Source organism: Carcharodon carcharias, chromosome 6, assembly GCF_017639515.1.
Source record: "Carcharodon carcharias isolate sCarCar2 chromosome 6, sCarCar2.pri, whole genome shotgun sequence".
Taxonomy (NCBI): domain Eukaryota; kingdom Metazoa; phylum Chordata; class Chondrichthyes; order Lamniformes; family Lamnidae; genus Carcharodon; species Carcharodon carcharias.
Window position 1 is genome coordinate 114,228,194 of NC_054472.1, and position 16,964 is coordinate 114,245,157.

A 16,964-nucleotide genomic window follows, 5' to 3' on the forward strand; every position below is an offset into this window, starting at 1 on the left:
GGTAAAAAAAAAGTGAGGGGCGTGATGCTCACCATCCAACCTGATTAAAAGAGGGAGACGTAGAGAGATCTTTCCACTCCCCAAAGATCCTGATGGGACCTCTTCGTTTGAGCTCTGGTCTCTGTTTACGAGCCATGGCATTTGCTTTCTCCACGCTTTCTGCCACCCTGCCTACAGTGAGCATCGGCGTGCCAGCTGACCATGGGGCTCAAGTCCAGGAATGGTGATAGCTCTGGCGATGGCAAGAAGCTGCGGGTGGGCTTCGCCGCCGATTCCGAGCCCGGGGTAGTGGGATTGGGGCTGAGCTCCGGTGCGGACCGTGACGGCGCTTTGCTCCTAGATGGACGGAGCAAAGAAGATAGCAAACCCGGAGCGAAGGAAGGTCTAAGCCTCCTGACTAAACCCCTAAGCTACAGTCAACCGAGCAAGAGGAAAGCAACCTACAGAAAACTGCAGAACTTTATCTATGATGCGCTGGAGAGACCCGGAGGATGGGCACTGGTCTATCACGCCTTCGTGTAAGTACTGGTCGCATCCTCCTTTCATATTTGCTGCTTGGCTTTATTTGTACGCACAGCAGGGTGATTTCACCGTGATCTCTTCCTGTTTTGTTGCATGGGATTACAATGTCCGTACCTCGCTTTGTTTAATCCTAGAAATACTGACAAGGCATCTTTTCATATTCCCCCTGAAGTCAGTCAAACACAAACCTTGACAGCCATTCGTTCCCGTCAATTTATCATGTATTTATATCACTCACTATATATTTTATTTTACTGATTTTTAAAATAATGTTAGCTGTCAGAAATTCCATTTCTACACACGATGTCTTTCTCCGCGCTGTTTTAATTTTTGCAGGATCCTGTATAATTTCAGGTAAAATAACAAGGGGGAATCTGTTTTGTTGCTGGACTCATTATGCGTTGATGCCAGAGAACCACACCTAATTCTAGGGAAATTGGCTATGGGTTTGCAGCATTGTGGAAGTTTAAATGACACCACAACGGATCCAGGCATTGTTATTGGTCAGCCTAACTATTGAATTGTGTGCATCCTCCTGAGCTGTAGATGAAACCCTTGTATGAAACTGGAACGCGGAGTCTACCGTTATCGGCATCTCCTAGATAGTGGATATGCAATAGCTGACTTTACCAGTTTCGTCTGTACTTTTAAGTCCATACACAAAATAAGTGTGGGATAAATTTCATAGGCAAATTAAATATTATTTACAAATCTAATAAGTTTTTAAGATCCACATTCAGTTTTCACTACGAAATGATTTCTCTCTGTTTTCCAATGAGAATTGCTAATGAATGATGTAGTGATTGATAGAAATTCATGTTAACTCCTCCTTTTGCCGAAAGTAAAGTTTACCCTCCCCTTTCCTCACTTGTTTCTGATGGGAGGAACGTTCCCTCTCATCTTTCAGACCCCATTAACCATTGCACCTTGTACACTTTGTTAAACATATTGGTGTGCGCAAGTGTAGAATCTAATACAAGTACAGACATAATATCAGGATTTTCAATATAATATGAGAAAGTAATACATTGTTAATGAAGTTGCGTTCCACCCTTGCGACAACCTAGTGATGTCATGACCCACAGAGTGAAGCTTAACAGTTGTGTATAGTCCACAGAACAAGATTCTGTTATATCATCCGTTAACACACTAGTGCATAGCTAAAAATAAAATCACAATATACAAGTTGATGCATGTTATATTTAGTACCTTTATGGTAGTTATTACCTTTCTTTCATACCCACACTGTTGAAACTTATATTATTACTCCAAATTTCAGTTGAGTAATTACATAAATTCAAAAAAGGTAGTGTAAATATGAAAACATATTGAACATATGAAGATGCAGTATTGTTTATATCCATGAATGGAAAATAAATCAAGTTCATAAATTGTTCTGTTTCTACCAAATACTTCTCTTGTGCACAGCACAAAAGATCACACCCATTAGCCTACACCTCCTAGAAACTGGAAAGTGACATTTTACATCCACATTATCTGTTAATAGGGCTTTGCATAATGTTGAAGAGAAAACTCTACAATATGTAGTTTCCAGGAATTGACAAGTTCTTTTGTGTTCTCTTGGCCTTCGGATAGTAGAAGAATAAATAATTCCCATGCTGTGTGATTCAGACTATGAAGTATGAATCCAGTTTCTTCACAATCAAAGGTAGATTGTAGTGGAAAATCAACACAGAAAAATTCACTTGATTACAGGACCTTATACTTTAAAGGACTGTTTTGGCTAAATATTACAGCTGTTTAATTGAGCTTTAATTGGCTCATCATGTTGTCTTGATAGTGACACTGTCACGTTCAGTATTGCCACTTTCTGAGCCTCTGTGTGCTAATTTTCCATGTGTTCTGTATTATTGTGTATTGTTTCAGCCGATGGGACTCACCATGCAACTGAGAGTAAGATTTCATCTACCATATGTCTGCATAAATAATCCAGATCTTTAGCTGCATCATTCTATTTCACTGCTGTAACTAGTTTATTCACAAATTTGACAGTCTCACAACTGATTCTAGATCACTTATGGAAATTAAACACAACAGAGGTCCATGCAATAAAGCCTGCAGAGCTCTCCCTAGTGTGACAAAAGATCTCATTGTTTTCTGTTCTTCCGCTAATTTTCTCTCTAATCTCATATTTTACCCAGGATGCATATGGGACCGTTACCTTCATTTAATAGAGGCATGAAAAAGAAGGGAGTTAAGATAAATCCATAAAACACTGGTTAGGCCTCAGCTGGATCATTATGTTCAATTTTGGGCACCACACTTGAGAAACTGTTTTCAGTGACAGAAAGGTCAGTAACCAGATGGCACAGGTTCAAGGTGATTGCTTAAAAAAAAGAGACAACATGAGAAGTTTGTTTTTTGCACAGCAAATTGTGATTTGGAAAGCACTGATGAAAGAAGTTTCAATAATAAATTTCAAAAGGAATTTAGGTAAATACTTGAAGAAGAAAAAAGTTGGCAGGGGTTGGGGAAAGTGCGAGGGAGTGAGACTGGTTGGATAGTTGTGCCAAAGAAGCTGCACAGACACGATGAACTGAACACCCTCCTTCTTAGTTGTATTATTCTATAATTCCAGGCTTTACCTCAAGTGGAAGCCTTTTATATGGAACCGTATCAAAACCCTTTGGAAAAAACAATACGAAGCAAACTCAATGTCTTCTTTTAACATCCTCAAAGAGTTAATTTTTTTATGTATGACTTTTCCTTACTAAAAGCATGTTTGTTTTAAATTCCTTGGGTTATTCCTATACAAATGTTCTTCCAGCCTACCTCTTAACAATGGTTTCCATTACTTTGACTCATATACAAGTTAGGCTCATAGACATTTAATTATCAGGATCAGATTAGTCTTCCTTTTAAAATATATGCTAAGGTTGACCAATATTGAAGCTAATCTCTTTAAAACCACAAAGTTTAATTGCTGTTTGTAAATATTGCCTGAGGTTAATCGAGAATTTCATTGTTGAGATAACTTAGGAAATTGGAAAATGTTAGGCTGGAGGTTAAAATGCTGGTTGCTATCAAATTGCATTTCACAGATTGTTATGCACTTCTAATAACTGTGCCATCTGGAGCATGATGTCTGACTGGTACTGACATAAGAACATAAGAAATAGGAGCAGGAATAGATCATACAGCCCCTTAAACCTGCTATGCCATTTACTGTAGATCACAACATATAAGTCAACCTGGCATATAAGACCACCCCATTTTTCTAGCTCCAAAAATCGTAATTTAGCATACACTTGTCTATAAGTTGACCACCCCCCTGCTTTCTATAGCAATGACATGTTACACGCACATTAGTGATCAGTCTCAATTTTTCACCCCACAATGCATGTTTTACTTAACTTATAACTGGGTGCAAGGGATAGAGCAAGCGGTATGGGCTGTGCTTCAAAGATGCATGGGAGCTTAAGACGCACCCACAAAGAGCAGACCCTGTTTGGCGAACGGTGAAAAGAAATGAGTCTTCCAACAAAACAAATGAAGTATGAAGCTGGTTTCAAGCTAAAAGTTGTAACGTTTGCTAGCTTGTCAAATAACTGTGCTGTAGCGAGGGAATTCGGTGTTAGTGAATAGAAGAAGAATAGTAGAAGAAGGAACCCATCCTGAAGAAGATGCCCAAGGCCAAATGTGCCATAAGAACAGGGACCAGCCACTGGTCTGATCTTGAGAAGCATGTATTGGAATGGGTTCTCAAAAATCGTCAGGATGATTACATTGTCACCCGAAATGCAACACGTCTATACGCACTTAAGTTTGCTAAGTCACAGTCGACTAGCCTGCATGGCTGATGGAACAAAATTAAAGCTTATGGTAATTTTCAAACATTGAACCATGCTGAACATCGAGTTCTCTGCAAGTATTTTTGTGCATTCCTATGACAGATAGCTGAGGATGATCACAGGTGGAATGATAATGTGTGAAATAGGCATCCTGGTGGCTTACATAAAGAGGGCAGCTTATTAGTTTGGCAGCATCATTGGAGAGGAATACAGTTAACGTTTCAAGTCGAAACGTTAACTATATTCCTCTCCGCAGGTGCTGTCAGACCTGCTGAGTTTTTCCAGGTATGTTTTTTTGTTTCGGATTTCCAGCATCCGCAGTTTTTTGCTTTTATTTTTATTAGTTTGGGACATGTTTAGATCCCATATAACCAAAGAAATTTCACACACATTGCAGTTATACCAGGGGTCCAACACCCATAGTTCAATCTTTGGATGTGTACCTCAACAAGCCATTCGTGTTTGCGTTGAATAGAATAGGTGGATGGTTGATGGAGAAAAAGCTTCACAAAGAGTGGAAATATGGTACTGCCCTGCTTGATGTTTAGTGTGGTTTTGTCATGAAATTGTGGGATGCTATTAGTGTATGAAGTGTCATCAGATCTTTCAAAAAATGTGAATATCCAATTCAATGGTTAGAGAGGAAGATGATTTGTTGTGGTGGGATGATTCTAAATGTAAAAACATCATATCTGATCCAGAGTGGGACCCTTACGATGATGCCATAGCCAAAGTGACTCAGAATGAATTTAATGAAGTCCTTGTGTCAGATGCCAAAATCAAGAAATTTGACAGGCTTTAAAATGCTTTGATTGTAATTAAAGGTATTTTTGTACAATTGATTTATTCAATAAATTGTACCATCTTAATTTAATATGAGTTATCGATGTTACTGTTTTACACATTTTAAAATGGCAACCACGCCATACCCAAACCGGTGGTTCATATTTTATACTTGGCATGTAAGTCAAGCCCTGTTCTTGGAATGATTTTTGGAGTTTTCAAAGGCTGACATATATACCAACATCTATGGTAATAAGATCATGCCTGATCCTCAACTTCAACTCTACTTTCCAGCCTGATTCCCATATCCTTTGATTCACTGAGATCCTAAAAATGTATTGATCTCAGCCTTGAGTATACTCACGACTGAGCAGCCATAACCCTCTGACATATGAAGTTAATATGGTATACATAGGCTTGAAAGCAGGCCAATTTAATATGTGTAGTGTGGCATAAACATCCATTCATTCTCTCGTGATGTGAACCAAGCACTCCACAGATTTTGTAGATCCAAAAAAAGTGACATTCACATTGCTAGGGGGATAATAGAGCAAATATATGGGCAAATTTCTGAGAAGTACAAAAACAATATGTTAGTAATAATAGGGTTTTAAAACTAGCCTAATTAAACTGGGATAGGATCAATGTAAAAGATATAGGTTGACTGGCATTCTTCCAGTTGTGAAAGATTTTGGGAATGCAGCTTCAGAACTTTTGAGGTCAGATGAGATCATCTGTTGCACTTCTTTTGATGGCTGAACAAGCCAATTCTGGAAAGGCAAAGTCTGTCATAAGCACCACACATAAAGTTGGTGCCGGTGATGCAGGGTGATCTTTGACACCTTGTTTGCAGAGTTGGCATCTGCTTTGGAGCTTCTCAAATCACATGTTGCGATGGTAGCAAATTCCTGCCCACTGCTGGTTCTGCCATTTGCATCGATTGTCAGTGAGAGTTTCCCACTTGTTGTGAGTGTTGAGGGCCTTCATGTCTCTTTTAATGGCATCCTTGAATTGAAGCTTTGGGCACCCTGCTAGTCTCTTGTCATAGGCTACCTATCCGTATTGAATATCCATCCTGTGCACATGCCCAAGTTAACAAAGCCTCCTTTGCTTGACCAGCGCTAGCACGCTTGGTATGTTTGCCCTAGAAAGGATTGCTTCATTGGTGACTTTATCTTTCCATGTGATGCATGGATGTGTCATAGTCATTGGTGATAGAAGTTGTTGAGATTTTTATTTTAGTAGGTGTAAGTTGTGCAGGCTTCACTGCCATACAGCAATGTGCTGATAATACAGGGCCTTGTAGGTGAGGATCTTGGTCTTGTGGGCCAGTTTTTTTTCCATGCCCATTTTGTTAGTTGGCCAAAGTTGGTGGCTGCCTTTCCAGGCGTGTGCTAAGCTCTTCATCAAAAGATAGGATGCTTGTCATTGTGGATCTAAGGTAGCAGAATTTGCTGACTGCTTCCAGTGTTATTTTATTAAGCCTGATCACAGGTGGAGACACAACACTCTGTCATATAGTTTTCTTGATACTGATGGTAAGGAACAACATGACACAGATATGGCACAGATGATCCATGAGCCTTTGGAGCTGGTCTTCTGTCTGGGAAACTAGTGCAGCTTCATCAGCATGCAGAAGTTCCCTGATCAGGGCATGCCATGCCTTTGTTTTGCCTTTCAGTCTTGATAGGATGAGAAGTTAACTATCTGATCCTGTGTGGAGGCAGGGCCTCGGAGATGGGGTTGCACATGGTGCTGATCATCCAAGTCTGTGTCTTCAGGGGGTCTGGGCTCAGGTAGCACCACCCCCTCTCTCAAGTAGCTGCCTGCCTGCCTCACTATGCTTGCAGACCAGCTGAGGAGAAAGTTCTGTAGTATAAGGGGTTATTAGAGCGAGAGCTCAAGTCTGCGCAGCCAATTCTTTTGACAGCCAGGATGCATTCTGAGTTATGTAATCCATCCTTGGCTGTCCTCTTGCCCTCCTGTGCAGGCACCAGTCCAATAAATAACTACAGGAGGCAAGATGTTGGAGCAGTGAGACCAGGCCAACTGGAGTGTTAGACTGGGTCAAGGGAAAGCATCCTTCCACTTTCACAGTCACCCCGAACTTCTCCTCAGCAAGAAAACTTCAAAACCTCCCTAAGCCCTGGAGTAAGTGAGTAAATGTCGGTTGCGAAAGATGTAGTAGAACATAGTCTGTGCAGTTTTGAGCACCCTCCAAGGATATCACATTAACTGAAAAGGGGCATTGTAGGTTTGCCAGGATATTATGAAGGATGAGGAGGCAGAGTTAGGAAGAGAAACTTGAGATGTTTGGGCTTTTTCATGAAAGCTACAAAAAGAGAGTGAGTGTGTGAGTGAATGTGTTGAGTGAGTGTGTGAGTGAATGTGTTGAGTGAGTGGGATGGGTGGGATGAGGTTTCCTGATGGTTTCATAAAATAATTAAATAAAATTTCCACACTGTCACATGAGGGGACATGTTTAAATAATTTATTACTTTATTTATGAAAAAGTTTTATTATCTACTTAATCCCCCTGAGGCAGCTGCGTGCCTCAGGGAGATTGCTGCGCTCTTTCGTGCGCACGCATGAAAGAGTGCAGGCCCCAACTCTTCCTCCTTCCTCCTTCCTGCCCACACAGGTAGCACTGAGCACTACCGGCTATGCATTATGCTGGGCGGGCCTTAATTGGCCCGGCCCTGTAATATTGGTGGCGCACAGCCGATTGTGGATGGTGATCGGCTCCGCACCCACTCCTGAACAGCTCGCCTACCATAGGAAAAATTCACCCCAGTGTGTGTGAGTGAGTGTGTTGAGTGAGTGTTTGTGAGCAGGGCCAAGGAGAGAAATCATGGATCTTATTGTTTCTCCCATTTCCAGGCCCCTTATTCCCCCCTCCACCTTTAACCCCCTCCTCAACCATGCATGATATTTTTCTCCTTTCAAGATTAATCAATCAATTCACCAAACAATCATAAAAAGGTACCAGTAAAATGATAATGCCCATTGTTGGCAGATATATGTTACAAATATCATTAGATTATATATACAGCATGGGTCATTAATATTAAGAGCAGCAATGATATAATGCAGTGTTAGTTCATATGTGTCTTATAGGTGATCACACCACAAGTATTAAACAAACCAGTGAGTGCAATTTTACTTTAACAGCACCATGCAATATAGTTAATTTGACAGGAAAATATCCCATTAGCTATTTATAACACTGTGCAGATGATAACACTGATTTCTGTGACTGCCTCAGTTCTCATTAACATGTTCTGCACTTTGCACCATATGGACACAGTAACAGTAAATTCATATTTGTGGGAAAGATTCAATACTTGCAACCCAGATAAACTGCACAAGATCTTTTCCATTTTGTAGACCAGTGCGGGCATGATAGGCCGAATGGCCTTCTTCTGTGCTGTAAATGTCTATGAGTCTGTGAATCTAGAAGACGTTTTTCTGCCTGGGTGCATGATATTATTCAATATAATTATTTCATACAAGGGGTGTAATTGGATTCTATTTTTATCAATAATCTCACAGGGTAGATAAGATGTCTCCAGAGCAACAAAGTGGAATGATTGATCAACATTTGTCGTCACTGTCAATGAGAAGTGCTGAAGGTGTCTCTGTCCAACACAATTTTAAGAGACCAGAGGACAAAGACTGAATAGTTCACAATTGTGTCTATGTTTTCTTGACCAGCAAGTCTGAAGACTCTGCTGATTGTTGCTTCTCACTGCAATATATTTTTAATATCTACTATGTAACACAACTTTATCACGATATTTTAATACCTCAAAAAACTCATAGAAGCATCAAGCTAGAGTGGGATACTAGGTAAGTAGACAAAAGTACAAGATTGAAGTCAATGGAAAAGATTCTTGAGAATCATGTGCAGCGTGAAACAGGTTACTGATTCACTGTGAGCCCATTACGCACCCCTGTCCTGGTAATTGCACCCCACAAAGTCTGCTCAATAAACTTTCATCAGCAACAAAATAAACAAAACTCTAGCAATGATTCCACCCTCTGTTCGCAAAGTAATTCTGGATAATAAAACCCATCTAGCCCAGCTCACCTCTAACATACCTATTAGGAGCAGGAGTAAGCCATTTGGCCCCTCGAATCTGCTCCACCACTTGATAACATTGCCTACATTATACTTAATTGGCTATAAAGTGATTTGGGACATCATGAAAGGTGCTGTATAAATGTAAGTTTTGTCTATCTAACACCTGCATGCAAGAAGCAGAGTGACTGTAACGATGATGAAATTGGAGGCCCAATGTTGATTATCTCAGGATAATTAATCATAGAGCAATCAACTGATGTTGGGAAAGGGGCTACAAAGAAATTGCTACATTTATAAAACAATGCAACTCTGTAGCTAACACAGCCTTACTGTTGTGACTTCTCTGGAGCCGACCCACATTCTACCATCAATGGCAACTGCTCCTTTATGCTAATGACACCATCTCCAGGATTTGTCAATCAGACATCTGCCAGCAGCTTAGGAAAAATGTAGATTGAATTGATCTGAATTTTTCAATGAAGAATGATACATGTTACACAAATTCATTATGGCCTTAACTCAAGAAATGGATTGTTTCCTCTTCCAATTTATTTTTAAAGCCCGTCTTTTAGGTCTGCTGCCTTGTCTGGACCACCATTTAAAACATCTAGTCCGGGCCCCTCCTAGCCCCTGGCCCCTTTGTTTGGTGCCTTCTGCACTCTCCTCTCATGAGCCTTGTGTGCGAGAGTGAGCGTATGTGCATGAGAGAGTGAGTGCGCATGCGTGAGTGAGAATGTGTGTGTGTGTGTGTGTGTGTGTGTGCATGTGTGAGAGAGAGAGAACTCTGAGGCTGGAAGTGAGCTGGACACACACACATGCTGCTCATACACACACCCTTACCCTTCCTCCTCCTCTTCCCTTCCCAAAATCCTAACCACGCACCAGGCCATGTGAAAGGCATTGAAACCCGCTTCTGACACCCACTTCTATATGAATTCCACCAAGTGGCGAACATAAGATTGGTGTTAGTTAAACCCAACTCCTTAGCTCAGCTGTGTGTCCCCTCCCCATTCACCGGTGACCAGGACTAGGGGCCTCATCTGTCTCTCTCTATCTAAAAGCAAAAAGGCATTTTTATTAGCTAGCTCTGCTGCTTGGCACTTTTTAATGGTTATTTTTATTAATTACTCATTTTTCAAATGATCGGTTTACTGCTTTGACATTGTTGTTTCTGTTTCCTTCATACTTTAACTTTGTTTTTGAAATTCATGTTTAATGTTTTGCCAAACCAGATCTCAGGTAGCTGCTGCTGGGTTTCTTGCTGAAGGGGAATGAGACGCTCACAAGAGTCTGATTGCCTTGTGGAGGGCTGGCAGGGGGGTTATTTTTACTCCAATAGAAATGAGAAGTGTTGGAAATGCTCAGCATGTCTAGCGGCATCTGTGCAGAGAGAAACAGAGGTCAGTAACCCTTCATCAGAACTAATGCAGATCGTGGACCTGAAGTGTTGACTCTGTTTCTCTCTCCACAGATGCTGCCTGGCCTGCTGTGCATTTCCAGTATTTTCAGTTTATATTTCAGACTGCTAGCAACTGCAGTGCTGTGCTCTCCTATTATATGCTTCAAGCATTTGTAAGCGTGGTTAGTTTCAATTTAAAATGAGAAAGTACTTTTCACTCAATGCAAAGTATAATTTTTATGTTAACAAAGTCCACTTGTGTGGATAAAAATAGCACATTATTGCAGGTGAATTGTTGGTGTGAATTTATTGGAATGTTTTTCCATTTTCAAATTTGTAAGTGAAGCCAGGAATCATGCATCAATATAATATGTTACTTATTTCAAGATATTCTTATTTGTTCATAGGATTATTATTTGCGGTGCTTGAGGTTCAGGTCTTTCGGATGTTGCTGCCTGGATATTGCATTGGTCAGATTCAAAGAAGCAGAGATAGTTGCATTATATGAATGACAAAGCCGTGGTTGTAAAGTATATCATACTGAAACCTGAGCTTTTGATGGGCTTCATAAATAGAGGCATAAAGCCAAGAGGTTTTGCTAAACCTACATAAAACAGTTTGACCCCACTGTGACTATGGTTTCCAATTATGGGAAGGATGCGAGTGGGAGAGTTAAAGGGGCCCCTAAGCAAGAGAAGCACCAGGGCGCATGGTTTCTTTCCCTGGCTCTGTGTGGAGGTACACTCCTTCCATGTCCACAGGGAAGGCATAGATTTGTAGGACGGAGAACAAGATAGCAAACAGAGTAGTGGCCTAGCTACAGCCCTGTTTCACCAAACTCTTGATCTCAAAACTGTCAGAGGTGGAGCCATGGCACTGAATGGTGCCATGCATGTTATCATGGAAGGACCATATGAGGCAGCAAAGCTTGGGGGGACAGCTGATTTTCTCTAGTATTTGGTAGATATAGAAGGCTCAGAATTCTTAAAATGCATTTAGGAAAACTTGTTTTAGGCCAGAACATAGCAAACACAACAAGGGAAAGGGCAAAAGCAAATTATGGCGGATGGGGAAAATCTGCAATAAAAACAGAAAATGCAGGAGTTACTCAGCAGGTCAGGCAGCATCCGTGGACAGAAAAACAGAGTTAACATTTCAGGTCTGTGATTATTCATCAGAAGAGATAGGGCAATTCAAGTCTGAAGGCTTTGATGTAACAGAAGATAAGCTAGGTTTGAAATGTTAAGTAGGTAAACATAGATGTAAAGGGAACGTTTGCATTTGTAAATAAATCATACTAGATTGATTTCAAAAGAGGGGGTGAAATTTTTCACCTAGCCAGGAGAAGTTAAGAAACAGTGTGTCTATTTTTCCTAAAGATTACTCGTAAAATTGGTACTATGAGAGATTTTTATTATTAGAAAGGTAAAGTCCAAAGACATAATGAAACAATGGGAATTTGCGTGCGTAGGGGAAATTATGTATAAAGGAGTGAAGGTTGTGTCTAAGGGTAGGCATTCTAAGATCAAGAACAAGTGTGAAAAGCTTCCAGCATCTACGCCTCAAGCTGCTGTCTACAAAGGACTGAAGTTAAGAAAACTCACTTTGAATTGGTTGTTCAGGGTATTGTGTTTCTTTGCCTGGGTCTTTTAAAATCTATGTGTTGTTGCCTCAACGAAAGTAACTGCGAGTTAGATTAACTAGGGGATTTAGAAGTTATCATAGTAATAATTTGTGTGTGCTTAAAATAATTTCTTCTGTTAATAAATGTTTAATTTAGTTTCGTAAGAAACCTATGAGACTCGGTGGTCTTAGTACTACTGAATTCAAGGCACACATCTCGAAATTTATACAAAACAATTGTGGCAGTTGTTTCAAGTTTCCCTTTGGGATTTGAGCAGCTCAGCATTTACCATTGGCTGTGCCGTAACAGAGCCCTAGGCCTAAATTTTCCCATTGGCGATTTGGGGGCAGGGCCTGCTCACCAACGGGGAAATGATGTGGGATGATGTTGGGAGGAACCCCCGACGTCATCCCGGTCCATTTAAATATTGAGGAAGGTGGGCGGACAGCGAAATCAGCTGTCCGCCCGTCGACCTGTCAATGGCAAATTAAGGCCATTGACAGGATAATTAAGGTAATTAAAGGGCCTGCCTATCCAACCTTAAGGTTGACGGGTAGGCCAAGAGCCCCAGCGGGCAATAGAAAAAACATAAAACCTCATCCACTGCGGGATGACGTTTCATGTCCACTTTAAAAATGTTTAATAAATTTTACGTCATATTTATTAACATGTCCCATCTCATGTGACATTGTCACATGAGGGGGACATGTTAATAATTTTTTTATTTTTCTATTTTTTAAGTTTGTGAAACTTTCACTGATCTCCCAGCAACAGCACTTAGCCCCAGGAGGCAGTGCGCTCTTTCGCACGCATGCGTGAAAAAGTGCACTTTGACAATTGGGGAATCCCTCCCGCCCCGCACAGGAAGTGCATAGCGCTTCCCGTTGGGCAGGCTGCTGGGTGGGCCTTAACTGGCCCGCCCACTTAAAATGGCGGCGGGGCCCGCTTCAGCAGCGGAGTTCGGCTGCCCACCCACCGCTGAGCCGGTGGGGCCCGCCCACCAACCTAGGGCAAAATTCTGCCCCTAATCTTACATATTAACCTTTTGCGTGACACTTATTGAATGCCTTTTGGAAATCCAAGTATACTATATCTGCTGGCTCCTGTTTATCTACCAGACTGGTTACATCTTCAAAAAATTCTGATAAATTTGTCAAACACCATTTCCTTTTCTGTATAAAAAACTTCTTCTGGTCACTGCATTACAAGATGTGATCACATGAAAGAAAGTGCAAAGGAGATTTATGAGGAAGTTGCCAGGACTGGACAATCTTAGCCATGAGGAAAGATTGAATAGGTTGGATTATTTTCTTTGGAACAGAGGCAGCTGAGGGGTGATTTAATTATGGTGTATAAGTTGAGTGGCCTAGATGGATTGGATAGGAAGGACCTATTTCCCTTATCAGAGAAGCCAATAACTGGAGTCATGAATTTTAAAGTAATTGGTAATGGATTAGAGGGGAGTTGAGAAATTTTTGCATAAAGAAGGTAGGTGGTGGGTGTCTGGAATGCACTGCCAGGTGGGGTATTTGAGGATAAAACTCTCAGCGCATTTAATTGTACTTGGGTGTGCACTTCACATGTTGTAACCTACGACAGACCAAACGCTGGAAAGTGGGATTAGGTTGTATAGCTGTCTTACAGCTGGCACTGGCATGATTGGCCAAATGTCCTCTTCTTGTGCTGTAAATTTCTATGATTTAACAGTCTGGCATTTTTTTTAATCGTCAGTTCCCTTAATCTTGCCCAATATATTTGCCACAGTGTTTTGTAGGGTATTACCGGGTTTATCAGTGTACAGAATGTTGTTGAGCACCACGAAGTAAGTAGTTTCAATCAGTGCTTCAGCATTAGAGGTGGAGATGCAACCAACACATGTGGCTGTATTCCAAGGAACTTGAACTCAGTCCATTTACATCATCTCCCGTAATGCAGTTAGCTAACTCCCCTATTTTGCTATTCTATACAGTGACATGTGGGAATAGTGCTGAGATTGCTACCCTCGAGGCCCTGTTCTTTAACTGACCGCTTAATCACTGCAAATTCATTTACAGAACCCAAATTTTATTTTTCCTATGTTGTAGGTTCTACTGCTGGCTGTTCCACTGCCCTCTGCAAAATATTTGCATCCACTATGTGGTATGCCTTTCCTGGCACCTGGGTGACAACATATTGATTGCAGCTACAAAAACACTGGTTTAACTCTTTGGCTGTAGAGTCCATTATTACTACTATGGCCTGAGTTTTCCCGTTGGTGATTTGAGGGCGGGGCCCACTTGCCGACAGGAAAATGACGCAGGATGACGTTGGGAGGAACCCCTGATGTCATCCCGCCCACCCCATTTAAATATTCAGGGAGGCGGGTGGACAGCGAAATAAGCTGTCCACTGGCCGACCTGTCAATGGCCAATTGAGGCTATTAACAGGATAATTAAGGTAATTAAAGGCCCTGCCTGTCCAACCTTAATGCTGGCGGGCAGGCCAAGAGCTCCAGCGGGCTTCTGCAAAACATGAAACCTCATCTACTGGCGGGATGAGGTTTTATGTCTGTTTTAAAAATCTTAAATAAACTTTATGTGAGATTTATTAACATTGTCACATGAGGAGGACATGTTAATATTTTTTAATTTTTCTATTTTGACACTTTGAAGTACTGTCAGTGATCTCCCTGAGACAGCACTTAGTCGGGCGCATGCGTGAAAGAGCGCACTTTGACAGTTGGGGAATCCCTATGCCCCCTGCACAGGAAGTGCATAGTGCTTCCTGTCCGGCAGACTGCTGGGCGGGCCTTAATGGCCTTAATGGCCCGCCCACTTAAAATGGTGCTGGGGCCTGCTTCGGCGGCAGCAATCGGCTGCCCACCCGCCACCAAGCCGGTGGGGCCCACCCGCCCACCAAGGGCAAAATTCTGCCCTATGTTTCTGCACTTCATTTCCAAATGGCAAATATTACCTTAACATATTTGGAAGTAATAATTCAACTTTTTTGTTGAGATTGTTGTGTCCTTTTGCTTTTCAATTTTTGTAATAGTGCATCATTATGTATCCATACCATTTCTAAACTCTGTCACATCTTTTCTGTTGTGATTTTTGTGGAAAAAATCAGTAACTTTCGATTTCAGTGACTTACTTTTCCATTAATGAAATTGCGTTGTTAAGTACTTGCATTTAAGCATATCTTTGTGTAAGTAGGTGCAAATGCCTTGCCAGAAAATGCATTAATCAAAATTATCAAAGTGACACCATACAATTTCAGTGCTATATTCAGAGGCTGGGGAAAAACACAGTATTAAAATTTAAACACAATGGAACTTCTCAAGAGACTACATAGAATGTGGTACACTATCATGAATATTTTACTGATACTGTGGTGTAAATGAGTTTTTTTTTCATTATTTGTGCATCCCGGTGTTCAACAGGCGATACTGTGTGTTTAAAGAGTCCTGTGAAGGCTCAATTGATAAATCTATCACCCACTTTAATGCTCAGTCTGCAGATTAGAACCAGGAAAAAAAATTAATGACCTTAGCAGGATTGCCAAAGTAAGACACTTCTTCACTTATCCCTTAGTCTGTATAGAGCTCTGAAACAGTAGGCCTTGGCTTGATCACTACTGTCCTCACAGCTACTTTCTCCTTTTGCACAAACTTGCTGCTTCCTCTTAGCATCAGACTGTGTTAAGCTGTCCATCCAATCAGTGTTGCAAACAAAAATAAGCCCCATTGTTCTTTTGGGAGAATGTTGAAATTTGTAATGTTTTATATCCCAACTGAGGTGATGCTTGTTCAGATGTTACTATGACCTGACACATTCCATAGTGTGGTGGGCTCAAGAATGCTTTGAATAGCCAACTAAATATCAGCAATGCTTTTATCTCTAATGCTAAGACCATGGACTCAGGACTTGCCTCCAGTGGGTATTATGAATAGTAGTAGAAGTGAAGGGCAGTCCTGTCAAATACCTTGTCCAACTAATTAGAGATGGACTTGTGCTATTAAGCAAAATTGATGGTAAAAGAGCTAAATGGTTTGTTTTCAATCTGCTGAAAGTGACTCAAAATCGAACTTATATCAACATTTCTACTTTCTCCTACCAAAGTCTTTCTTTACATCCAGTGTTAAGACTAAGCAGAGTGATGGGCATGTGACAAGCAATGGAGAGATTCCATAACTATTGTAGAAATATTGTCATTTTACAAAATCAAAATTATGTTTGGGAATTGTATGGGAGGATGCAAGTCCAAAATTTGTTGCCAGGATTTTAGTTAATATTCTGTAGTTTACATTTAACGAATGCAGTAGACTAAGTTGGGGGAAATGCAAGTGAAATGCTGCTTCACTTGAAAGGAGTGTTTGGGCCCTTGGACGGTGAGGAGATAGGAAGTGAAGGGGCAGGTGTTGCATCTTTTGCGTGGGCATGGGGTGGTGCCATAGGAGGGGGTTGAGGAGTAGGGGGTGATGGAGGAGTGGACCAGGGTGTCCTGGAGGGAGCGATCCCTATGGAATGCCGATAGGGGGTGTGAAGGGAAGATGTGTTTGGTGGTGGCATCATGTTGGAGTTGGCGGAAATGGCGGAGGATGATCCTTTGAATGCAGAGGCTGGTGGGGTGATAAGTGAGGACAAGGGGGACCCTATCATGTTTCTGGGAGGGAGGAGAAGGCGTGAGGGCGGATGTGCGGGAGATGGACCGGACATGGTTGAGGGCCCTGTCAACGACCGTGGGTGGAAAACCTCGGTTAAG

General features: G+C 41.4%; 1 protein-coding gene across 1 annotated transcript in view; it reads left to right on the forward strand.

Moving 5' to 3' along the window:
- The first annotated feature begins 201 nt into the window (after nt 1-201).
- The window catches only part of kcnq3 (potassium voltage-gated channel, KQT-like subfamily, member 3), a 1,166,510-nt gene continuing 1,149,747 nt past the window's right edge, over nt 202-16,964 (forward strand). Inside the window, exon 1 of the mRNA XM_041190084.1 lies at nt 202-518. Within this exon, the coding sequence (XP_041046018.1) occupies nt 202-518 (317 nt within the window). The remainder of the gene's footprint in view (nt 519-16,964) is intronic.